At 41.2% G+C, this 24,325-nt stretch overlaps 5 protein-coding genes and 1 long non-coding RNA gene across 6 annotated transcripts; 2 read left to right on the top strand and 4 right to left on the bottom strand.

The window, feature by feature from the left end:
* Positions 1 to 6,117: 6,117 nt before the first annotated feature.
* LOC145710879 (cation channel sperm-associated protein 4-like) lies at positions 6,118 to 7,113 on the bottom strand. Its single transcript, XM_081788586.1, has 4 exons — positions 6,858 to 7,113; positions 6,730 to 6,816; positions 6,465 to 6,687; positions 6,118 to 6,421 (listed from the first exon to the last, which is right to left on the bottom strand). The coding sequence occupies exons 1-4, from the start codon at positions 7,069 to 7,071 to the stop codon at positions 6,178 to 6,180; spliced, it is 768 nt and encodes a 255-aa protein (XP_081644712.1). The 5' UTR covers positions 7,072 to 7,113; the 3' UTR covers positions 6,118 to 6,177.
* Positions 7,114 to 8,316: 1,203 nt separating this feature from the next.
* On the bottom strand, positions 8,317 to 9,501 carry LOC145711777 (uncharacterized). Its single transcript, XM_081789466.1, has 5 exons — positions 9,335 to 9,501; positions 8,995 to 9,293; positions 8,800 to 8,948; positions 8,529 to 8,756; positions 8,317 to 8,483 (listed from the first exon to the last, which is right to left on the bottom strand). The coding sequence occupies exons 1-5, from the start codon at positions 9,368 to 9,370 to the stop codon at positions 8,317 to 8,319; spliced, it is 879 nt and encodes a 292-aa protein (XP_081645592.1). The 5' UTR covers positions 9,371 to 9,501.
* Positions 9,502 to 16,134: 6,633 nt separating this feature from the next.
* LOC145711776 (uncharacterized) lies at positions 16,135 to 16,624 on the top strand. Its single transcript, XR_014135202.1, has 2 exons — positions 16,135 to 16,191; positions 16,391 to 16,624. It is a non-coding gene; the product is annotated as an uncharacterized LOC145711776 (long non-coding RNA).
* Positions 16,625 to 17,120: 496 nt separating this feature from the next.
* On the top strand, positions 17,121 to 18,923 carry LOC145704976 (uncharacterized). The gene is made up of 3 exons (XM_081782435.1): positions 17,121 to 17,530; positions 17,570 to 18,436; positions 18,476 to 18,923. The coding sequence occupies exons 1-3, from the start codon at positions 17,270 to 17,272 to the stop codon at positions 18,890 to 18,892; spliced, it is 1,545 nt and encodes a 514-aa protein (XP_081638561.1). The 5' UTR covers positions 17,121 to 17,269; the 3' UTR covers positions 18,893 to 18,923.
* A 1,609-nt stretch (positions 18,924 to 20,532) lies between these two features.
* LOC145702801 (uncharacterized) lies at positions 20,533 to 22,427 on the bottom strand. Its single transcript, XM_081780075.1, has 7 exons — positions 22,183 to 22,427; positions 21,948 to 22,010; positions 21,699 to 21,884; positions 21,550 to 21,652; positions 21,292 to 21,508; positions 21,094 to 21,238; positions 20,533 to 21,049 (listed from the first exon to the last, which is right to left on the bottom strand). The coding sequence occupies exons 1-7, from the start codon at positions 22,237 to 22,239 to the stop codon at positions 20,843 to 20,845; spliced, it is 978 nt and encodes a 325-aa protein (XP_081636201.1). The 5' UTR covers positions 22,240 to 22,427; the 3' UTR covers positions 20,533 to 20,842.
* A 178-nt stretch (positions 22,428 to 22,605) lies between these two features.
* LOC145702810 (uncharacterized) lies at positions 22,606 to 23,600 on the bottom strand. The gene is made up of 2 exons (XM_081780087.1): positions 23,304 to 23,600; positions 22,606 to 23,252 (listed from the first exon to the last, which is right to left on the bottom strand). Exons 1-2 carry the CDS (start codon positions 23,392 to 23,394, stop codon positions 22,861 to 22,863), a joined length of 483 nt encoding a protein of 160 aa, XP_081636213.1. The 5' UTR covers positions 23,395 to 23,600; the 3' UTR covers positions 22,606 to 22,860.
* Between the last annotated feature and the right edge of the window lie 725 nt (positions 23,601 to 24,325).

Raw genomic sequence — 24,325 nt, 5'->3', positions numbered from 1 at the left:
ATCGTGATTGACTCAATTTCACCAACGAAAAACCCTGTCATCGTGATGCTGTTTGACTGAGACGATGTTTGAACCTCGGTCTGAACAATTGTCGAAGTGAAGATTTCTGAAGCAACCATCGTAAACGTCTTGAACCAATGATTTCGGTAGTAGATGTTCAAATTGTAAGATCCTTCGTCTAATTCTGGAACGAGGAGTTTTATTTCTCCATTCGAAAAATCTGTCACTTTTAGCTCAGTACTTCCGGCAATGACAGAAATGTCCGCGACCAAGAAGTTTCTAAAGTCGCCATTTATTGAAATCTCAGCGCCGCCGTTTTTCCCGACTCCATAGTTGCCAATCGGGTTGTAAACGACTGGAACTATCTTCGGACAATTGTTGGCATTTTCCGAGTAAAAAACGTCGCCAAAGTTTGATAGCTCAACTTTCAAGTTGCAGTCGGTTGAATGACCTCCCCGCAAGTTGAAATCACATGTTATTGTTGTGGAGTTGATGACTTTTGCATTCTCGCATTTTTGATTATAGAGTTCGACCGTTATTTTACCAGGGTTGTCTGGGAGTTCATTGAAATGGATGAAAAGACGACTTCCATCGACGAAGCTTTCCTCGTCGCTTTCTGTTGTGACATCTAAAGCGGTCACTTGCTGAAAAGAATCCTTAAAATTAGCCTTCACTTCTTCGTCATTGATGTTCAAAATAAAACTTGCGTCGAATTTGTCGACAACAACGATTTCTCCAGTAAATGCAAGAGTTTGGTCAGCATCAATCCATCCAGAAGAGTAAAAATAGTGACCGGGTTGAAGAAATTCCCTCTCAAAAGAAAAGGCTCCAGAATCGGAAATGAAGCCGAGGCGATTGTATTCAACTCGTCCGCGAGTCATTGTCTGTTGAACTCGGATTTGAGCATCGTGGCCGTTTGGCAACTCCATTTCCTTCCAACTCCAGCTGATCTTGGCTCCCGTCTGAATCTTGATGATCTCTGGTAACCAGCCAGATTCAAGTGATCGCAGAGAAACATGAACAACTGGCTGAGTCTCTTTCAAGAAACATTCGATTTGATCATTCGATGAGCTTATTATCTTGCAATTACGATTCGCAATCAAAATTGAATCGCTCTTATTCAAGGGATCGCAGTTTTTCGTGAAAATCGTCAATCGAACATTTCCAAGCAGAGAAAATCTTCGCGGATAGATTGATTGAATTTTACAGTTGTCATTTCTTCGCATAAACGACGACCCAAGATCGACCTCAAAAGTATCCGAGAAGAAATTATCTTCCTTGATTTCATTTTCTTCTTGATAGCTTGGATTGACGAACGTCCGTGTTGGGGTTTCGATTCCTGAACCTTCTGCGGACCCTTCAATTTCAATTATTTCTTGCTCGATAGTTTTCAGCGAGCTAAAGTCGCATAAATTGTCCGCTCGGCATTCTGAGTAAACACCTTCCGGACATTTCAAGAACACGGCTTTATGGGCTGCTGCCACTTGCATGTTTTTGGCGCTCAAAAGGCCAATTAGTCGCCCGCCATGTCGGACAACGGAAACATCGATTTCATCAAATACCGAATTGGCTCGATCTACGATGACATCTTCCAAATCCCTTGCGTCAATGGATTCCAACGAAATGTGTCTTTCCTTGTCGTAGCATTTGCCAGTAGAGAGGACCTTCGCGACGATGCCGAATTTTGTTTCTAGCTCGGTGGCGAGATCAAAATCATTGATCGAAAGATCAAGATCGGCAGAGACATCACCAGATTGAACAGTAACAACTTCAGAACTACTGATGTATTGAGATTGCTGGCGTTCAATTTGAACCAGAACTCCTTTCTTACTGTATTGATGGATGAATGGCTCGTCGATCTGAGTAAAGGAATATTTGCCAACGAGACGGGAGCTTTTCCAGCCATTAGCTTTTCCAGCCGTTAGCTTTTCCAGCATATTAGAATTTCCAGCAAGGCTGGAAAAGCTAACGGCTGGAAAAGCTAATGGCTGGAAAAGCTTCTTTCAAATTGATATTTTTCTAATGAAAATATAGTTCGATAAAATAAGTACTATTTTTATTAAAAAGTGTATTTACTTTCTGAAGTATCATAATTAATTAATAATCGTCAATTTATATAAGAATTATCGAGAGATCGTTTTCTGAGAAACGCGAACGCTCCGAAATCAACAGCCATGCTCGCAGTACCAAAATCGGATCAAGGAGTACCAAAAATTCCGACCTCCTTTGAAAACGATCTCTCGATAAATTTTATACTAATCGACGATTATTAATAAATAATGAATCCTTATTAATTATATTTCACTAAGACGTGCTTTTTTTAAGGTTCACCAAGTTTTCCAGCCCACTTCCGCCTTATAGACCCCCGAACACCATACGGTATGGTCCATACCTTTTTAGAATCAGCAGACAATTTTAAGAACTTTGACGGTTTAAAATTCTAGAAAACTCCACTTCCGGTCGATTCTAGAGCCGGAAATTGACGAAATTTAGGTGTGATGGTAGAGTATGACCTATCAAATTGATGCTCGGAAGATTTTGAGTCATCCTTTATTGAATATAGGACCTATAATCAATGTATCAGAAGAAACAGTCCCAAACGTGGTCAAACCGACCGGCAAAATTATGTAAAAAAAGGCGTAAACTGATGAATTTTTTTTTCAGTTTTTTTCGGTTGGTTTGACCGCGGTTGGTCTTTATTCTTTTCTAAAATGATAGGAAATCGTCAGATCAGCAATTTGATAGGTCAAACTTCACCATGACACCTTAATTACGTCAATTTCCAGCTCTAGAATCGACCGGAAGTGGAGTTTTCTAGAATTTTAAACCGTCGAAGTTCTAAAAATTTTCTGCTGATTCTAAAAATATATGGTGTTCGCGGGTCTATAAGGCGGAAGTGGGCTGGAAAACTTCGTTAACCTTAAAAATAGCACGTCTAAGTAATTACACTTTTTAATAAAAATAGTACTTATTTTATCAACTTATATTTTCATTAGAAAAATATCAATCTGAAAGAAGCTTTTCCAGTATATTAGCTTTTCCAGCAAATGAGAATTTCCAGCAAGGCTGGAAAAGCTAATGGCTGGAAAAGCTAACGGCTGGAAAAGCTAATGGCTGGAAAAGCTCCCGTCTCTTTGCCAACAATTTCGGGTGGTGGAATATTTTCTAGACAGTTTTCGGATTGGATGGTTATCTGAAGTTGAGCATCAAAACCAAGATTCGCATTCTTCCACGTGACTCCGTAGTGAACAATGAATTCATCGCCCGGTCTAGCGCCGATGTTTTCTTGGACTCTGGTGAAGAAACCAATGTTTTCTCCGAGGTAAATATCATCCAGCATCATGGACGTCTTTTCAGTTGGATGAAAAACGACGTTGTTGATGAAAATCGAATCTTGCTCTTCTCGAATGTATTCTATCACTGGATTGTAGATCTCTTGGCACTGATATCGCCAATTTTCATGAACCATGGTCGGGTCGACATTGTCCAAGTCCATTTCTATCTGATAAATTTTCCTTGATTTTCCTTTTTTAGCTTCGATATTGAGTGTTACATAATTCTCCAAAGAACCTTTGAACGCAAAGCATAATTTTGTATTCGACCGGACTCTTGAAGAATGAAGCTTTTGGAGATATGCCGATTTTGTTTCCAGCGCATAGAGTCCGCAGAAAGGATCAATATTCCCAGTGACTTCATTGTTCTTCGATGATTCAAATTCTTCATGGAATATGACTTGCATATTCCCTAACGACTTGCATTCCGTTTCACTCAACATGTGAAGCTCTTTCTGGATGGTGTTCGTGTTTCCTTTGAGAAGAAAGGGCGCTGTTTCACGATCTCCGTACTTGAATTGAAATTCAAAATCACTTGGTTGATCAACTTTGAATTTTATCAAGTAGACAGTTTCAAAGATTCCACTTCTTTGGAACTTCATCTCGATCTTTTCTGTCAAAGACGATTCGTCGTATAAATTTTCTTCGTTCTCGTCATTGTTGATCATGCTCACGTATAAATGACTCGTGAACCCATTGATTGATCGTCGGAGGACGAAAATTTCGAGGTAGTAGTTGCTCGTCTTTTTGAATTTGTGAACATCAGTAAAGACTTCGCCCGAGGAGTGTCCATCAAAAATGATGACTGGAGAAGCGCAAAAGCCAGATTCAGGATCACATTGGCTCAATCGAACCAAAACAAGACCAGCTGTTTCTATTTTGAACGAGCCTTTTGAGACGAGGGGTTGAAATAGCCGTGCGTTCGAACTAAGGCTACACGTTCATCCCAACTGAAAATCATTGACGAAAGGTGATCTTCACGTATAAGTCGTTCTTGTTGAGCGAAACTGAGGATATTCGACCAGCTTGGGAATTGAGAAAACTCTTGAAAGTCAAAAAGCTGTATTTCCATTCCTAAGTCAGAGGGAAAATGTGGAATCTCAAAGAGGCCTCTTGGTTGTTGAACATTGCATCTCAATTCGGTGAAGCTGTTAGCTTCGTACGAGAAGTCGCGGATACATGGCCAGTTGAAAACCATTACTTCGCAATTTTCATCAAAACCGCTTCCAAAGAGATAAAGGTTGTTGTCTTTGTCTTTCTGGACATCGTGAATAACTGGAAAAACCACGAGATCGACGTTTTTCATCGGGCCAGCAGCAATCGAGCTTTTTCCATAAGTAAGCGATCGAAGATAAATTTGAAAATCGCCGAGGGGGATTTCATCGGCGAAAAATTCGATTTGTCCTTCAGTGACGTTGATTTGAGAGTAAAAAGACTTGTTCGTCTGCATGTGAACAAGCTCGATTTCAGGCAGTAGAAGAGAATGATTTTGCTCATCGTCGATGTTTTCATGAGTTTCGCTTGGTTCAATGCCTTTTCAAGATAATTATTGACATCTATTTAGCTTTGAGGTTCCTCCTATCTTGTTTATAAAAATTTATCTCAAGTTCCTGAGGCGAGAAAATCCCCTTCAAGCGACACTCTATCGCTGCTGCCGATGAACCTCGTTGACCGCCCACGTGATTTGACATCATTTATGAAGGGAGCATACTGCTGTGAAACGTAGATTTTGTTAGAAGTAACCATTTTTATCTGCTCTGCGTTGTCGATGAATTCGACTCTGTATCGACCCTCAGCTTCAAATTTTGGTGTGATGCAAATCATTGTCGTTTCGGAGGAAAGAAACTCAACAATATCGCATAGAACGTACGCATTTTCTCTCCAAAGTCGGATCTCCACAGAACGCTGACCGAAAATTGCACCAACGTTCTTTTTCGCTGGCAAATTGCAACCTGAAATCGTCAATTTTTGCCCTCCGTTTAGGGAGCCGAAAGTAGGAGTGATATCTGTAATCACACTCTTCCCACTACAAAATGAGTCTGCTGGCCCAAAAGATCGAGCGAGCCTGCCTTGACGGAGATAAAAAGTCGGCTTCTCTTTTACAGGATTGGATTCGCTGTAAACTGAGTATGGACCGACAGGTGCGTCGGATAGATCAACCTGGCAAGAAGACTCACTGATAGAAGTACAGAACCATTTCGTCTTGTAGATATTTTCAAAAACGACATCGTTTTTGTGATTCTTCCCGATCTCTACTGTGATTTTTCTCTCATTTGATTCTTCTGGATAAACTCTCGTAACTTGCCCACTTGCTAGGCTGAAAACGAGCGCTAAAATCGAGCTCTTCATCGGATAAATAGAAGCCGATGCTTTTTAGTGAAAATGCATTTTTTAATTAGCGGATATTCGGAGTTCTGAGTCTTGGGAAAAAGGAACGACTGATAATGAAGCATATCACTCGTTGGCCACTTCCAGCTGCCGCGATATCAAGAATCTGCCTGGGGTGAATTTGGGAAGCTCTAATCTGCATAAACACTACACTCTATAAGCAATATACGGCCGATTGGAATTAACGCCGTCCAAGTGCCATCTTGGAAGGTTTTGAAATGCTCCTGGACGTACTCGTATTCGACGAACATCTCACAGTCCAGAGTGATATGTTGTAAGGCTCAGAAAAATATAATAAAATACAGATGTATAACAGATGTTTTTATCAAAATGATAGGGACGCGTTTTTCAGCTGAAGGGATTGCTGAAGAAATGAATGATTTGAAGCATGGAATTCTGAATTCAAGGAACGTCAAAAAGTTTATTTTTAAAAAGTAAAATCGGGCAAAAAAAAAGTTTACATTCGATGGCGCATCACAGAAGTTTGTCTGGCAATGATAGACTTGGACATGCTCTGGCGAATACTTTGACTTTGGCGGTAGGAAAGCGGGCCAGTCAGATTCGCAGATTCGCGCAGCTCTTGACCAGCGGCGGTGCAGGCGAGAACGCGCAGGGCTTCGTTGTTGGTCGTCAACGGATCGTTCAGAATCTGCATTTCTTCCATGATTCGGCACAGTTTCTCGCGGATCCGAGTGTATTCCCTTAATTTGTCTTACAAATCCGACCCTACATTTTAATTTTTACCGCAAGTTTCGTTCCAGCGCGTTGATAATCATGAGCACATCCTCGACTCTGTCAATATTCATGTTTCCGAGACCAGTTTTGAAAAGCGGCTTCTGCTTGAGTTTCTGGAAAGCTGGATGATTGGCCATAAAGATTAGCGATGCTTCGTCCCCGTCGTCCATTTGGTTGTTGTTTTCTTCCACCTGAGTGGGCTTCTTTTCTTCCTGATCGTCTGCATCTTTTTCTGAAAACGAGTTAGAGGGTGGCTTTGAAAAAGGAGGGAAACCTGAGTCTCGGATCGCGTCTTGCTCAAGCATCGCGTTGTCCAAGTTTGTCACGACCCGGGCGACGATCATTGAGTTCATGATGATGCCTAAATAAGTTGGAAAGCTGAATTCCGAGAATGAAACTTACTGAAGAGAATGATGAGCAGAATGTTGACAAAGTACCAAAAGATAAAAATAAGCTCCCGATCGCCGAGTTCCGTGTCTTTGCCGTAGTCGTAGAAGTCGAAGCCGCTCTGGAAGTTCATTCGCCACCCATCCATCGTCAAAAACACAAACGCCGTCCAAATGCCGTCTTGGAAGGTCTTGAAGTGTTCCTGGACGTACTCGCTTTCGACGAACATCTCGCAGCCGAGAGTTACTCGTTTTGTGGCTCAGAAATAAAATAAAAGAAAATAACCGAGTTCGTTTTATCGTCATGATAAGGCCGCGTTTTTATGGCTGAAGGATTTCTGCTTCAATATAATTTGTAGACACTAACTGTCAGGGCAAAAACTCAAAGATGAGACCTGAATCGAGAAAAACAGCTATTTCCAGCAATTATTCTGAAACAAAAGTTGATGGATTTTCGACCACGGGTGCTGGAAACGACGACGAAAACGCCAAAAATCGCTGTTCAAAGGAAAAATGGAGCTTCAGAATTGCAATTCTCGTTTTTGTTATTTTGGCAACATTGACAACGATGAACTTTATCTTTCCTGAATGTCACTACCCGCAGCGAAAATGCAAGACAGCCAACGGAACTGTCTGGTTCACAAGTATTTTTGACTCACAGAACTTTCAATTACAACTATTTTGAAGGTAAATCGGTAAAAACTCGCGAGGAATGTATCAAGTACTGCGTAGAAGCTGGCTCCGAAATCGCGAATGTTTCAATCGCTCGAAAAATATTCGAGGAAGAAGGGGCCCATTTTAGCGGGCAGAAGAACTTTTGGATTTTCGGCAAGTTTTACACTTCTCTATCTCTTTCTCAATCACGTTTTCAGATGACAGTTTTGAATTGAACGAAACAAGAGAAACCGATAATGAGTTTGCCAATGATACCAGACGTTATTACGCAACCAGTCCGAGTATGGCTTACGATAGTCGAAAAAAATGCATTACTTTTCTGAAGTCTGACCAGGAATCGGTTCGATGATTGATTTAACAGATTCAATTTTTAAGATAGTCATTGTGGGAAAAATTGACAATGGAATTAGAGAACTAAAGCCCAAAATAGCTGACTGTTCAAATCTGAAACTGAAAAAAGCTTGCCCATTATGAGTGTACCCCCAGCCTCGAACACAACTATTTCATGATGTTGACATTGGACAAAGCTTGTCCCGATGGAAACGCGGTTCGGATGACCTCGATGGATTCACTAGCTTGGCGCGTTGGAGATGTGAACATTTTAAAATACATGAATGTCTCGGAAATCGAATTCAAATCTCTTCGAAATGTAAAAAAAACATGAAAGAAGAGGGTGCTAACTAAAAATTCTAGCATTGGGTTGAAGATGCTGTTTTTTGTCCAGAAATTGAGTGCTGCGCAATGTCTTCAAATCAAGAAGTCAAAAAATTTCAACCAAAAGAAAAATTCTTCCCTTTGTGCTACTCTCCTTGAATAAAAGAAAATTCTGAGCCACTCACGAAAATGATAGCAAGGAAGAAAAACAGCAGCAGCAACATCGCAATTTCGCCAAGAGTCAGCTTCAAAGTCTCGTAAACGATCCAAAGACTTGGCCACCGGTTGCGTAGTTTTTTCAACGAGCTGATTACTGAACTAAATTTTCAGAAAAAAATTTGAAAAAAGGGGGTCTTACATCTGATAGAACGGAGAATCGAAACGATTTGGCCGACTCCGCTCATGATTTCCGTGTTTGTGAGAATGAAGCTCGCGAGAATCATTGTCAAATCGACGATGTTTAGCGACGACTTGAAGAATGTCTCCGGCATTACAATGTACTTGAGCAGCATTTCCATCAAAAACAGGGCGAGAGTGACGTTTTGGACCAACTGGATAAGCACCATTCCTGCCTTTATGTTGTTGCCTTGGAGAAAAGGGTTTTTTCAGAGAAAAACTGGTTGATTTACCTTGAAGAAGGACATCAACGTAAATCGAGAGAAAATTGAGAACGATTGAGATCATGGTTATTAGATTAAAGCTGACTGAATGGACGATTTCGGATAAAAATTGCCGGAAAAGCTCGCGGTCGTCTTCTTGGTCTGATCGGACGATTTCTCTAGAAAGAAAATTGATGTTTTGATTGCCAAAAGAACGATTTTTACCTGAAGTCAGTGTAGACATTTCGAATGTCGTCGGCCTCGGCATCGCCATTGAGCGGAAACGAGAATATTCGCTTGACTTCTGGCGGCCCATCTGGCAGTCCCGCCGCTGCTTTATCCGCCTTGTCCTTTTTGTTGAAGAGCGCTTGGACCGTTCGCCCGCCGATTTGCCATTTTCCTTTGCTGCTTGATTTAGAGAAGTCGGACTCGCTCTCGGTGGCGATATTGAACTGGACTGACTCTTTTGAGTTTATCGAAGCTTCTACTTCTTTGTCGTTATCTTGCCTCTTTTTGAGAATATTCTTGAAAAAAATTAAAAAAAAGATTGTTAAATTTGGCTTACTTTTAAAGATGGCTGCTTTGCAAGCTTTTTACTCATCTTTATGTCTCTTGAATTTGATCTAATCTGATAAAAAGCATTCTCTTGACCACAGCTGCTCTAGAAGATTCGGTGATTCTAGCTTCGTGGAAAGATATTATCATATTGTTGCTCTTTTTGGAGCGTTCAAGTGAATCTCGGCTGGTCACTTTAATCAAGTTATTTTTAAATCTTGTCGCGGTTAGCGTACTCAACGCGCCGTTTCTATAAAACGAAATCAAATAATAAATTTCTCCCGTAAACATCAATTCTTCTGCTTTTAGATTGCGGCGCTAACTGATTCGTTTTTATTCCCATTCGGCAAATCAGTCTTGAAAAGGTAAGAATAGAGAAAACAAATAAATTTTTAAGAAAAAAAATAGTCACTGCGTCATCCCTTTATTCAGGTAAGCATTCAGGTCAACCCTAATTTTTCTACGAACAAGAGTCAGAGAAAGTATTTTACTACTAGACTATTTTACTAAACTAGACTTGTACTTATTCATTTCAGCTCGACAACCCCCAATTTCCACGCGAAATTCTGGCAATGACTTTAGTCTTTTCGTTGAATCATCATTTCAGAATTTTCGACTTGCACAGTCTTTACTAAAAACTTTCTCGAGTCGGAGACTCACGAATATCACAGGAAAGGCTTCAGTTTAGGATTAATTTAGAAAAAGACCAATTAATCATGCTTGCTATCAAGAGTTGAATTTATCAGCCTGAAATAGAACGTGCAATTGCCACACAAATGTTGGACCGTTTAATGTATTTACCGGATGCAAGTGGACAACAGAAAAGATAGAAGCTTCATCAACAAGATTAACATCAACAACATTAACAGCAAAAAAAACAACATCAACAGCATCATCGACAAGAGTATCAACAACAACTTCAACATCAATGATATCGACAACTACAACCACGACAACTACGACATCGACAACGACAGCATCGAGATCAACTACGGCAACAGAAACATCAACGACAGAAACCCTCCCAGAGAGGTCAGGAGGAATGCTTTCCTATGTTGAGCTTCATGGAAGCACCGAAAACCAGCTACTTGTAAAATATGAAGAAGATGAGGAATATCTCGGAGAAAATGAAAGATATGAGCCGGTTTCGAGAAAGTATCCCCGAGCGTACCCTTTAGCAAGTAGGACAAAATATCCGAGAGAGTATCCGAATGCAAATCAACATCTGATGAAAACAGTTATCAGAGAAGGTAAAGATTTGACAGTTCATCTCAGAAAAGCAAAAAAATATTTCAGACGGAACATATGTTCATAGTTTCGAGCTGATGCAGAAAATACAGAAAATGATGTTCGAAGAAGGCCTCTTTTCACTGTATTCTTGAAATTCTTAATTTTTAGAAAATATTCTTTTTCATATTTTTATTTTCCTTTACATTTTCTGTAAATTAAATTCACAGTAGCTAAATAAATCGAGTGGTCTCCGTTTTCCCAAGTCGCCGTTTGCCCAAGTCGCCGTTTGCTCAAGATCTCCGTTTGCCCAACTTGGGGAAACGGAGACCACTCAAATAAATCACCAAGTAAAACCTCTTGTTGCTTCTTTTGTGAGTTCATACTGTCATTGAAGCAATATTTTTGCCGGCAGAGAGTAAATACGGCTTTAGAGTAGGGTCGGCCCTTTTCTAGTGATGACCGCGGACAACTCTCATATTTTGTGGATATGATGCCTAGGGGGAGAGTGTTAACCTGGCAAAATTTGAGCGGCGTCCGCCAAGATCAACAATGGTACGCCAGAGGGTTGAAAATCAAAATTTTTTTTTTCAATTTTCTTTTAACAGGATGTTAAACAATGCGTTTTTTGAGTCGAAAATGATAAGAAAAATATAATCGACTGTTTCTTCAACTGAAATTTTTAAAAAGGAAAGGGCCGTCTCAGCCCCGTTCCTTGATTTTTAATTTTAAGAGGCTTGACGGCCCTTCGGGCCGTCTCAGCCCCGTTCCTTGATTTTTAATTTTAAGGGGCTTGACGGAGGGTTTTAACTCTGAGGTGATCAATTTCAGTTTTGTCCCCAACCCCACCCACACCCGTTTTCATAAAAATTAAAGTCTTTACTATTTCTTGCTTTTTTATGGGTTTTATCTTACAATTTACTTATTTACTTTTTAATTTCAAATAGCGAAAATCAAAATTTTAAAAATATTACTTACTATCATTCTTTTTTGGCTCGAAAAATTGTCTCTGTGAATTTTTTGGTCTGTTGTTGAAGGAAAATTCGATTAAATGAAAAATTTTTTTTTTGATTTTTAACCCGCTGACTTACCATTAGTGATCTTGACGTACACGGCTCAAAATGTGACAGGTTAACACACCCCACCTGAGGAACATATCCACAAAATATGAGAGTTGTCCGCGGTCATCACGTGAAAAGGGCCGACCCTACTTTAGAGTAAATACTAAAAGGCAGAACGTGAGATAGTGTCTAAGTAAACTTGTGTTTCCTTCACGGATGGAGCTTGGACTGTTGTTGGAACATGCCGGAAATCCCGGGGTTTCTTCAAGATTCTTGAGTAACTTGAATCAAGAAGGCGTACTGAGATTTTGAATTGGAAAATGGCAAGAGTTGAAAAAGGAATTAAAAATTAGTGAGAGCGATGCGTGCATGATTGATGATAATTAATTCACCATTAGAGCTGTTCGACCCTGTTAACTGTTTCGCTAAAAATTTTACCGCGATGAAATGTGGTGTGTGGTGTCACATGAAAATAGCTGGAAGTTTGGCTGGGAAAGCCTTGCGTCTACCAACTGATTGGCCGTCTACAAACCGCTCGCTCAGCAGCGCCACCAGTTGGTTTGCGTCCGGCCTCAGTCGCGGGTCGCTCTTCCAACAATTTGTCATGAAAGTGTAGACTTCGGGAGAGACGTTCTTCGGATGGGGGAAATGATGGGGGCTTTTACGTGCGCGCTCCTGTCATTTTCGCCCCAAGGGCGCACGTAAAAATCTAAACGCTCTGGTTTTTTGCCAAAGTTTATGACACCTAGAAAATTTCAGTCAGTCCCATCCTTACAAGTATACAGGTTACTCCACTTTTCGGTTCCAAATATTTCACCTTCTTTTCGTGTTCTGAAGAAGAGCTTATTGCTCGAAAATGTTAAAAACAAATAAACTGATGGAAACTCATATTTTAAACGTCAACACATACAAATAATAAGAATAATAATAATAATAAGTTTTCAAGATTCACATAAATGACGAATTGCCACTTCGGAATCGGATTTAATTCAATGAGATGCATTTTCACCTGCAAAAACGTGTTAGCGGTTATTTTTAGTTTTTTTTTTATTTTTTTGTTTTATGAAGGAGAGAAGAACATTTGGGTCAATAACCGGAAAAGAAAACGGTTTGATTAACTTCACACCGTTGATCAACTGGGACTTCTGTGTCGATGCGGCAAGAGAAATAATTATCAAGGAAGCATGGGAATTCATGCCACTTAGGAAATAAGAAGTCGTTCCCTATTTCGGCGCATGATTCCCTGCCACCAGGCTGATTAGCTTTCCAATCGTAAAAAGGGACTTGAGCGCCGGTCGTAGTCAACCAGTTGTTGTCATCTCCCCGGACAATTCCGAGCCATTCGCTTCGACTTCCTTTTGCGATTTTAAAAGCATCCAGCTCAGCTATATTGTTGAAAAAAGGGAGGGTTCCTCCAATTGCATTGCAGCTAGCTTCTGCTTCATTAAATGGTTCACTTAACAACATGCGTCGGAATTCAACGCAAGTTTTCGTTGCCTGGCATTGTTCATCAACCGCGACAACAGTATCGATTCGACAGGAATAGGATTGCTCAAGCTCACATCTTTGAGATTTCCAAAAATTCCCGTGCCCGACGCTGACCTCTCCACAAGCTTCGGGATCATAACCCCAAAATCTATTTCGAAAAAAGTGCGCCCAGCCTATCCATTCATTTCGATAAGATTTGCGTGCTATATAGTCATTAAACTCAGCTATATTAAGAAAGAAGGGGAGATGCCCTCCGATTGCGTTGCAACTTTCTTCTGCAGCGTCGAAATTCAGCTTTGACTCGCCCATGTTTCTGAATTCAGTGCACAGTTTCATTTCAGCTTGACATTGTTGATCACCCGGAATGGTTTTTTCGATTCGGCAGGAGTAGTGTCTCGGTGTACTCCAATATCTAGTGCAGCCTAAATCATACCATTCAAGCGTAGTGGAGCTCTCGACGCAGTCTTCGCTGCCGGTCAAATTGTCGGGCTGGTTATCGGCAAGAGCCCACGCAAAAACGGATATTTCAGTGTTGGCAGTGCTGTACCACTTATTATCACTTCCGCGAACGATTCCGAGCCATTCTCTTCGATCTGGTTTGAACGCGTTGTACGCTGCGAGCTCAGCAGCGTTATTGAAAAATGGCAAATGCCCTCCGATTGAGTTGCAATTTTCCTTTGCCTCTTCAAAATCGACTTCAACATCGCCCATGTTGATAAATCCAACGCAAATTTTCTAAATTCTCATTTTCATTCACTTGTACTTCGAACCCGAGACTTACTGGCTCAGTTTGCGGCTCGATTGGTGGTTCAGTTGGTCGCTCAGTCGGTGGTTCAGTCGGTGGTTCAGTTGTTGGCTCAGTTGTTGGCTCAGTTGTTGGTTCGGTCGACGGTTCGGTGGGTGGTTCTGTTGGTGATTTCTTCGGCGTTCCATTGCATTTAAGTTGTTTAAATTTGTTATTGAAAAGAATTTTTCTCTGACGCTGAATGAGTCTTTTCATTCTTAAGGCTTTCTTAGGGCTACCATCGCTGCAGGCGAAGGCGTAGTGAAAGCTTTTCACAGACGCGTAAAAATTGTTGAGGGATAAGCAAATATCCTGGCTATCGTAATCTGGGTTGATGAAATCGTTTGGGTCACCGGAGCCAGCAAAATCGGTGCATGATTCGTCAACAAGTCCGACTAAATCATTGACTTTGTTGTAGAAGTCGCGCAGTCGGTTAGCCTTCTTTTGCGGGGGGATGTTGGTGTCAGCATAGGCGGACAAGACATCATTGTAGAGTTGATTGTAGGCGACGGTGACTTTGCTCCAAGAGGTTTGCGCGGCGGACTCGGCAGATGCGATTGCCAAGATGACCAACGCGAGAAGCTAAATTGAAACATTTAAAGCTTTTATTTATTCGTTGCGAGATTTTAATTTCATTATGAAAAATTTAAGCAGCGAAATTCAATTAAAAATTAAGGTACTCTAACAGCGTTTTTCACGAGATTTTTCAATTTTTTATTTTAAAGGTTCTCTTATATTAATCTCTTTTATAACCACCAAAAAGGCTCGTATTTGTCTAACCTTCATCTCAGCTAATTAAGAAAAAAGCTTTTTTCTCGAATGATGATTTGAAGAAAATTGATGTTGTATTTATGCCGTCAAGTGCGAGCCATTTCACACTTACCCACTTAAGAATAAGCGATTACAATTGTAAGCTAAGAGTTTCACCAGATGAGGATTTATGGAACTGAACTAAGGGCTTACCTTGAGAAATGACGCTGTCTTGTTCATGGAACTTGTTCGGGACTTGAATTACAACCAGATTTTATCATTAACAAAAAAATTCATCTGAAATACCAATATCTTGACCCCTGCATAAGACATTTTTCTTTGAAAATCTTGAATGCTTGGATGCTATGGTAGTGGAAACAACAGTCAGATGCAACGTTTCTTCCCACTTATCAATCGGCTCTTCTCCGATCCGATTGATTTCAAAAACTCCGGAGAAGTTAATTTTCCGATGAAAAAATTTGAAGTCATCGATAACTGGAGTGACTCGTGGGGCTGCTTGGAAAATGTGAATTGTGCGCAGAGTTGGTAAAAAATACTTCCGAGCCATTTCGTACTTCAATGCGCTTCAAAAATGAGGGGCGCCCTGCAGAATTTTGAAGCGCAGGGTTAAGTATACTTTTTGACCAACTCTGATTGTACGCCTATTGCTGGAGATTTGGTCGAAATTCCAAAAGGAGCAAAAATTCTATCAGACGAATCAACTCCAATTTTGAAAGCAATTTTGATATCTGGTGGTATTTTGAGAATATAGGTCCTTGATCCAAAGACGATAAGTTATCGTCGATAACATCGCACTGAATGTTCAGTATATTATTATTACGAATGGTGGACAGCTTCTGATTGGCAGTGAGCAAGAAGGGAGATGGGAGTCCCATCATGGGACAATTGTCCGGTCCAAGTCATGAGACGCCAGTGTTTGAAAAAAGAATGTGCGCGGTCACCCCGAAAGTACTTCGTGTAGTTGAGGAAGTTCTTCTCCTTGTAAAATGCTCATTTTACGAAGGACAATTGTATATTGATCCCATTTACGAAAAAGAGGATGGTTTTGAATGGTAATTCCTATTTTATTTGCATTTAAAAAAACAATTTATAGTGAGCTGTTCACTGGGGATTGCAACGAAGACAAAATCAACAATTGCCGACAATGCGAAAAAAGCGTCTGTTTGAATTGCTGGAAGAAGTCTTGTGCGTCAAATTTTAACAGTCCATTTTGGCGAAATCCCCATTCATAAAGATAATAAAGATAGGGTCTAGATATTGGTATTTCTGATGAATTTTTTTGTTAATGAAAAAATCTGGTTGTAATTCAAGTCCCGAACAAGTTCCATGAACAAGACAGCGTCATTACTCAGGGTAAGCCCTTAGTTCAATTCCATAAATCCTCATCTGGTGAAACTCTTAGCTTACAATTGTAATCGCTTATTCTTAAGTGGGTAAGTGTGAAATGGCTCGCACTTGACGGCATAAATACAAGATCGATTTTCTTCAAATCATCATTCGAGAAAAAAGCTTTTTTCTTAATTAGCTGAGATGAAGGTTAGACAAATACGAGCCTTTTTGGTGGTTATAAAAGAGATTTATATAAGAGAAACTTTTAAAATAAAAAACTGGAAATTTTTGTGAAAAACGCTGTTCGAGTACCTCAATTTTTAATTGAATTTCGAGGCTTAAATTTTTTATTATGAAGTTGAAATTTCGCGACGTATAAATAAAAGCTATAAATGTTTCAATTCAGCTTCTCGCGTTGGTCACCTTGGCAATTGCATCTGCCGAGTCCGCCGCGCAAACCTCTTGGAGCAAAGTCACCGTCGCCTACAATCAACTCTACAATGATGTCTTGTCCGCCTATGCTGACACCAACATCCCCGCACAAAAGAAAGCTAACCGACTGCGTGACTTTTACAACAAAGTCGATGATTTAGTCGGACTTGTTGACGAGTCATGCACCGATTTTGCCGGGAGACACTGAATTGTGCCGCCCTGCGCCGCCTTGCGCCGCCCTGCGCCGCCCTGCGCCGCTCTGCGCCGCCCTGCGCCGCCCAGCGTCGCCCGGTATCGCCGGATCCGAAGATATTTTGTCTTTCAAAAGCTGGTAATTTAGATTTTTATATAAAGTTAGTTATTCTGACATATTTATATTGTCTGAAAATTAAAAAAGGTAATCCTATAATTTTGGGTGTCAGTAGAGTAACTCTCATACAAATTTCGATTTTGGCATAAAATCACAAATTAATTGAGCACGCGACGGGCCAGAGGCCCTTACGCGCGCATTTTCTGGTAGAGAACTCATTGGGTTGGCGGGGCCCAACTCTCGCTCTTGTTCAGAACAGTTTCCTAGGTCATAGTTGGGTCGAATGAGAGCCGGATGGTTTCGGACCGGGCGACGATGGGCGGCGCAGGGCGGCGCAGGGCGGCGCAGGGCGGCGCAAGGCGGCGCAGGGCGGCACAATTCAGTACCCCCCATTTTGCCGGCTCCGGTGACCCGAACGATTTCATCAACCCAGATTACGATAGCCAGGATGTTCTCTTATCCCTCAACAATTTTTACGCGTCTGTCAGAAGCTTTCACCACGCCTTCGTCTGCAACGATCGTAGCCCCGCGAAAGCCCTTAGAATGAAAAGACTCATTCAGCGTCAGAGAAACGTTCTTTTCGATGGAAAATTTAAGCAGCTGAAAAACAACGAAACGCCGAAGAAATCACCGACAAAACCAGCCACCGAACCGTCATCCGAACCGTCAACCGAACCAACAACTGAGCGAACATCTGAGCCAACAACATTGCCGACAACTGAGTCGCCGACTGAGCCGCCGACTGAGCCACCGACTGAGCCACCAACAGAAGCACCAACCGAGCCGCAAACTGAGCCACCACCAGTAAGCCTAAGATCAAAATACCAGTTAATGACATTTTAGAAAACTTGTATTGGATTTGTCAACATGGGCGATACTAAAGTCAATTTTGAAACGGCAAAGGTTAATTGCAACGCGATCGGAGGGCATTTGCCATTTTTCAATAACGCTGATGAGCTAGCAGCGTACAACGCGTTCAAACCAGATCGAAGAGAATGGCTCGGAATCGTTCGCGGAAGTGATAACAAATGGTTCAGCACTGCCAACACTGAAATATCCGTTTTCGCGTGGGCTCGTACCGATGGCCAGCCCGACAATTTGACCGGCGCCCAAGACTGCGCTGAGAGCTCCACTACGCTTAAATGGTATGATTTAGGCTGCCGTGGGCTGCTGTACTACTCCTGCCGAATCGAAAAAACCATTCCGGGTGATCAACAATGTCAAGCTGAAATGAAACTGTGCACTGAATTCCGAAACATGGGCGAGTCAAAGCTGAATTTCGACGCTGCAGAAGATAGTTGCAACGAAATTGGAGGGCATCTCCCCTTCTTTCACAACAAAGATGAGCTCGAAGACTATAAAGCACTTAAATCTTATCGAAATGAATGGCTAGGAGTCCATCATTTAAATGACAGACTGATCACTACCCTAGGTGGACAGCTCTATTTTCAAGATTTACTTTTTACGCGAGGTAAAGATTCCGAAGCTTGTGTAGAGATTAGCCTCGAGTACGAGAATCATTGGAATGCTCAAAGATGTGAACTTGAGAAATACTATTCCTGCCGAATCGATTCTGTAGTCAAGGTTGATGAAAACTGTCAATACTTTTTGCCGTCGCCACCCAACGAACCGTCAGCTGAGCCAACAACTGAGCTACCGACTGAGCCACCAACAGAAGCACCAACCGAGCCGCAAAATGAGCAACCACCAGTAAGGCTTAATTCAAAATACCAGTAAATGACGATTTAGAAAATTTGCGTCGGATATGTAGACATGGGCGATACTCAAGTGGATTTTGAAACGGCGAAGGCCAATTGCAACGCGATCGGAGGCCATCTACCATTTTTCAATAGCAATGATGAGCTAGAAGCGTACAACCAGCAGTTCAAACCAGAACGACACGAGTGGCTCGGAATCGTTCGCGGAAGTGATAACAAATGGTTCAGCACTGCCAACACTGAAATATCCGTTTTTGGTTGGCGTTCTGGCGAGCCCGACAATCATTTTTTGTCTAGCCCCGAAGACTGCGTTATGAGATTCATATCCTTTAAATGGGATGATGTTAACTGCTATGATGAGGCATACTACTCCTGCCGAATCGAAATAACCATTCCGGGTGATCAACAGTGTGAAGTTAATCAAACCCTTTCTTGGACTTATTATTAGCGGCGTTCTTGACCCAAATGCTCTTCTCTCTTTCATTAAACAAAAAAACACTAAAAATAGTCGTTTACAAGTTTTCGCAGGTCAAAATGCATCTCATTGAATTTTATCAAATTCTTCATATTTTTCAAATCGTGAAAAAACCTATTCCATAAAAAAAATACCAAAATCTCGACCCTCACTCTCATAGTCGTTGATTTTGTCAAGAGTAACGGCGTATTCGTACCCTCCAGAACTCGGCCCGTATAAATCGCTTTGCTTGATTACATTCAAAGTTCGTTTTTCATCAAAGACAAAGTACTCATCGTAGCTCATGCTTGTTGAAGGATCTTCGATTGACTGAACATTTACGAGACATTGTTTGAGAGAAAAATCGTAGAATGGCAATTTGCAGGTGATCTCCTGGTCCAAGCTAACACTGAATGTCAGTATTTCGCATACAATGTAATGTGTAATTGACCACAAATAGGTGATACGGCCTAATTCTTCGGCTTGGAGGCCGAAGGATTGATGCGTGTAAGAACACTGATTCTTCGGCATGAACCGAAGAATGAGTGATAAAAGATGCACTGATTCTTCGGCTAAGGTGAATTTATTCACAGATTCCTGTGCCCCTAACCACGGGGCTCCGCCCCTTAGGTCCTAAAATGCCGGGGTCTAGTCTATGGTTACTTAGGGTTACCTTCGGTAACCCTAACTAACCCTAGCCTATCCCCCTCGGGTGAGTTAGTTCTGTCATTTTGCCCAGTGCCCCCTAACACTAACCTCAAATTATAGAATATACTTTTTGCTAAAATGTGTTTTCCTCTAGAAAACGTCTTTTTCATAAGTGATGACTCATAGGTTGCAATCAAAAAGTTATCAAAAGAATTCTGATAATGGATTCTAGAAAATTTGCCGAAGAATCACTGTCAATTTTATCATTAATCCTTCGGTTCAAGGCAATTCTCAATTTGCCGAAGAATCAGTGTTATTGAAAGCATCAATTCTTCGGTCTTGCCGAAGAATCAGCCCATACCACGCACAAATAGTGACTTCAACTGCCGGTTCGTCTTCTCCAAAGCCAGCTCCTCTGATTATTATAACGTTTCCTCCATTTGTCCCTGCAGAAAGAGGATGAACACTCTTGACATTAAGACTATAAATCACTTGAAGACTGCTTGATTTAGCGAAGCCGTTCGATAAGTGTTCAACATCAAGACGTTTGGCGCCAGGCGATCTCGGCGGGAGACGACAACTGATAAAGGTTTCCGAACAAGAAAAGATAACGCACGTTGAGTTTCCGCCTTCGATATTCACTTGTTGGTTGCCGCAAATCGGGTCAAAGGCCTCGCCAACAATCGTTATTTCATCGAGCATGTTCAATCCGCTGACTTCCAAAACGAAACCATCATGAAATTCCAGGTGCTTGAGCGCTTCAGCACGGGCGGTTAGCTCATTTTTGTACGAATACAGAGCACGATTGAAAGGAACAGGCTTTTCTTGATGCGTCGAAATAAGGAAAATTGAGCTTGGAACCTGGTCTTCGCCTTTGATTCCTCTTAGTTGCGGAATTTTGAGTTTGAGGAGCTCGTGATGGATGAATTTGATCCTACTTTGTTACAAAGTGAATAATTTCTGTTTGAATTTTATTTGAAGCAACTATCAAGTTTTGCGAAGAAACTGGCTACGAAATCGCGAATGTGTCATTCGCTCAAAAATATTCGAAGAAAAAGGAAAGCATTTTGGCGAACAAATTTTAATTCAATTATTGCAAAATATTACGGGACACTAAAATGGTGTTTTAGTTTTTAAAATTGATGATTATCAATGAAATTCACAAATGTGAATAGCATTTAAAATCCCCATTATAATAATAAACGCATGAAAGAATAAAACATGGAAAAGCAGAAAATGAATTGAAAACTCATTTGAATCGATGATTTGAAATTCAAATCATTTGAATCGGGGATTTCAGACGCAGAAATTAGCTGTCACTTCGAAAATGGGTAGATATCTAGAACTAGCAAAGTCGTGCCCGCCGATGACTTCTGTTTGGATTACTTCATCGTTAGCGATTTCGATTCGTTCAACCGGGTACAACCCATCGGCATCTGTCGCCCCGCCATTGACGAGGTAGATGAAGTTTCCGACTTTGATTGCAGAGCCCCAATAATTGAACTGAAAAAACTCGATACAAATTTAAAAGTTTATTCCGGTCTGACCTCGTTAAGAGAACCAATAATCGTCCAAGCATCGTTTTTCAAAAGCCAAACGTCTGTGCTCCATCCTCCGGTTGTCAGATCCCTTCCACCGGCCTTTACCAATGCTCCACTCTCCAAGCCTGTCAGTGTATGAAGATAAGAGCCTCTAAAACATAATTGTATGGATTTCGAGGCTCAAGGGAAGAAATAACTATCTACCTTGGAATAGAAGGCAAAGTTGTCCATCCAGAAGCAGAGTATGTTTCCACTCTTGAATTGCTAGGCGAGTATTCGCCTCCGACAGTAGTTGGCTGGCCATTATAGTGGCCAAGACCACCAAGAGCATGATGCACTTCAGGGTCATGGGTCGCTGTCGAGATCACTCCATCAAAGATTTCACAGCTATCCCATCCGACGACATCAAAGCAGATAAGCGCTGAATCAGTTTAAAACAAAATAAAAATACTGAAATGGAACCTCTCTCTCCGTTGTCCGTGTCAATTGCAGCAGATTTATCAGTTATCCGATAACGGAGTCGAACTGATAGTTCGTTAAATGCGCAATTTTCTATTTTCGCGATCTAAGATATTTTTTCAGCCTCATATTTTACCTACTAGAAATTTTACCTTATGATTGTCTTCGATGCCTCCGAAAATATACATCTCTCCTTGCATAACTGCGAAAGCGCTTCCAAACACGTAATCACTTCGAGGAACGCTGATCGAAGGCGAGTTTCTCGTTAGTCCATCGCCGGAGAAGATGTATGAATCGGGAAAGTTTGCGCCTCCAAGAACGAGAATACTCACATCGCCCTTAAGTATTTCAAATACTGTCAAACTTAATTTTGGAAGAAAAAATCAAAAGATATTACTCACCGGTTCTCCACCAGAAGAACAGCTAGCTAGGCAATCAGTGTCGTCAGTAGAACAGAAATTGATCTGAAAAATTTCAAGTGATTCTGTATATTATATTATATTATATTATATTATATTATATTATATTATATTATATTATATTATATTATATTATATTATATTATATTATATTATATTATATTATATTATATTATATTATATTATATTATATTATATTATATTGAAAATTACTCACGTCACAGGTGAGCGTCATGGCGGCGGAATCGGAGCTCTCCGGGAAGATAAAGCTCATGAATTCGAACTTGACTTCGGTTTCAGTCGATTCGCCCCACGTAAACCCGAGGCCATTGTCGACCGGGCAGTTGTTCTCGACGAGATTAGCATTCGAGCCCACAATCGCATCGTCAGAAACGGAACAACTTTGGACGACAAAAGCGGTGTCCGGGATCGACACGGGGGCGTTGATCTGACCAGTGTTCCCTCATTCCGTTTAAATCGGGTCTATCCCCCCTCGTCGGCTTTTTTCGAAAAATCGAATATCGGAATTTCGAAATTTTGACCTCGGAAACGGATTCAAGAGGTCAAAAAGGGATTTTAAGGCTCCATTTTTTGGGGTCTATCTCGACTCCTTCACCCTCAAAATCGCATTTGAAAAATGGACTTTTAGGCAAAAAATGACAAAAATGCGCAGTTTAAGGACACTGGTCTTTCCGTAGAGTTTGCTCCCTACAGCAGCTGGGTTCGTGGCAAAATCCACTGTTGTTTGGTAGTCGGCAGTTTCGTAAAAAGAGAACGTGAAGAGAAAATCGATGGCATTGTCATTCACATCTCCTGCGTCGAAAGAGACCGACGAAACAATGTTGCTTTCGAAGAGTCAAAATTAAATTAATTCATTTTAAAAGATACGGAACGACTACGGCGAGTAGATTAGTTCAAGCCCTATCCTGGAAACAAAGTTGCTCGAGGCGGAAACTTGGCTATTGTAATTGCACACGAAGTCGACAGCTGCATTTCTTCCAAATACCAGATTGTTTACAACACTGTTGCCAATGTGAAGAACGTTGGCAAACGAGAAAACGTCGTTTCCAAATGAAGCGCTGGCGCCGCAGCCAGTCACAGTTGAGCTTTCAATCGTCCAGTGGGTCTCGCCATCTTCAACTGCAGCGCAAGATGGGTCGTTCAAATGAATGTCCGAGGCTTCCACGCCGGGCACGGCACATTTGTCGATCGATATCGTCACTCCTGTTGAAGAACAGGTAACAGTGGCTTTTCCTGCTTCGATGGAACAGCGTTGGCCCGCGGCATCTTGAATTATTAAGTCATTTCATGTATCTCGGATTATCGAAGCAAACTTACCAAGCGTCCAACAAGGCGGACAGGAGCACGTGCCCGCTCCGCTGCAAAAGTGCGAGCAGCCACCGTTGTTGCCGTCATAGCAGTTCGCCATGACGGCAAGGGGCAACAGCAGGTGTCTTTGATTTGTTGAAATAACATCTATTCCGATGAATTACAGAAAATCCTCAGGTATTTAAAATAGGATAAGGGTTTAAAATAAGTACCGTATTTTAATATTTCTTAAATTTCAAGATTTCCTGAAACTCATTGGCTTCTCTCTTTCTTTTTCTTTCTCTCAAATAGAAAGAAGGTGTAATGTGCGTTATTCTTAAAAGCAAGAAGTGATGAGTACGTGGTCGAATTGAACTCGACCAACAACCCCCGGGCCATGAACAGAAAGTCCTTCTAAAAGGGGCGAGTTCTTTATCTCTCAATTTCTGTCAAGATGACACTTATACATTCAATGAAACGAGAGTACGCATGGTACGGAAAAATCATCAGCAGAAATTTAGTTCGAACGAGCCCAAGCATGGCTTCCGATAGCAGAAAAAGTGTACCACTTTTTTAAAACCAAATCAGAAATCGTTTTATTTCCTTTTAACAACGACAGCCTTACGAGTTGTTGCTCTGACAGGCTTAGCGATTGTTTTTAAACACTGAAAAAGCCTGCCTAGTATTTGTTTACCTCTAGCCTCGAATCCAATTACCGCGATTGGCATTCCTGACTGACTGATTCTGATTTTCTAGCAATCGCGGTATTTCATGATGTTGACGATGGACAAGGCTTGTCCAACAAGAAGCGCAATTCGGATTACATCGATGGATACCCTAGCGTGGCGCGTCGCTGATGAAGAAATTTTAAAATATATGAATGTCTCTGAGATTGAATTCAAATCTCTTAGAAATGTAAAAAGAATCAAAAAGGCCTGAATTATATATTTTTAGCATTTGGTTAAAGATGCCTTTTTTTGTACCGAAATCGAATGCTGCGCCATGTCTTCAAATAGAGAAGTCAAAAAATTTGAACCCAGTGAAAAATTCTT

This window comes from Oikopleura dioica, chromosome 1 (genome assembly GCF_907165135.1).
Source record: "Oikopleura dioica chromosome 1, OKI2018_I68_1.0, whole genome shotgun sequence".
Lineage (NCBI taxonomy): Eukaryota > Metazoa > Chordata > Appendicularia > Copelata > Oikopleuridae > Oikopleura > Oikopleura dioica.
The sequence above is the reverse complement of the archived record's forward strand: the minus strand, read 5'-3'. Positions and strand labels throughout refer to the sequence as shown.

Coding starts and splice junctions, on each gene's coding strand:
- LOC145710879 (XM_081788586.1), bottom strand. CDS start 7,071: ATGTTCGTCGAAAGCGAGTACGTCCAGGAACACTTCAAGACCTTCCAA. Junction 6,688..6,729: donor AGACGCGATCCGAGACTCAG/GTTTCCCTCCTT, acceptor ACTCGTTTTCAG/AAAAAGATGCAGACGATCAG. Junction 6,422..6,464: donor GCGCTGGAACGAAACTTGCG/GTAAAAATTAAA, acceptor AGACAAATTAAG/GGAATACACTCGGATCCGCG.
- LOC145711777 (XM_081789466.1), bottom strand. CDS start 9,370: ATGAGTAAAAAGCTTGCAAAGCAGCCATCTTTAAAA. Junction 8,757..8,799: donor CGTTGATGTCCTTCTTCAAG/GTAAATCAACCA, acceptor CTTTTCTCCAAG/GCAACAACATAAAGGCAGGA. Junction 8,484..8,528: donor GATTCTCCGTTCTATCAGAT/GTAAGACCCCCT, acceptor AATTTAGTTCAG/TAATCAGCTCGTTGAAAAAA.
- LOC145704976 (XM_081782435.1), top strand. CDS start 17,270: ATGAAAAGACTCATTCAGCGTCAGAGAAACGTTCTTTTCGATGGAAAA. Junction 17,531..17,569: donor CGCAAACTGAGCCACCACCA/GTAAGCCTAAGA, acceptor ATGACATTTTAG/AAAACTTGTATTGGATTTGT. Junction 18,437..18,475: donor CGCAAAATGAGCAACCACCA/GTAAGGCTTAAT, acceptor ATGACGATTTAG/AAAATTTGCGTCGGATATGT.
- LOC145702801 (XM_081780075.1), bottom strand. CDS start 22,239: ATGAGCTTTATCTTCCCGGAGAGCTCCGATTCCGCCGCCATGACGCTC. Junction 21,653..21,698: donor GCATCGAAGACAATCATAAG/GTAAAATTTCTA, acceptor AAAATATCTTAG/ATCGCGAAAATAGAAAATTG. Junction 21,509..21,549: donor CACGGACAACGGAGAGAGAG/GTTCCATTTCAG, acceptor AAACTGATTCAG/CGCTTATCTGCTTTGATGTC.
- LOC145702810 (XM_081780087.1), bottom strand. CDS start 23,394: ATGGCGAACTGCTATGACGGCAACAACGGTGGCTGCTCGCACTTTTGC. Junction 23,253..23,303: donor TCCGCCTTGTTGGACGCTTG/GTAAGTTTGCTT, acceptor TAATAATTCAAG/ATGCCGCGGGCCAACGCTGT.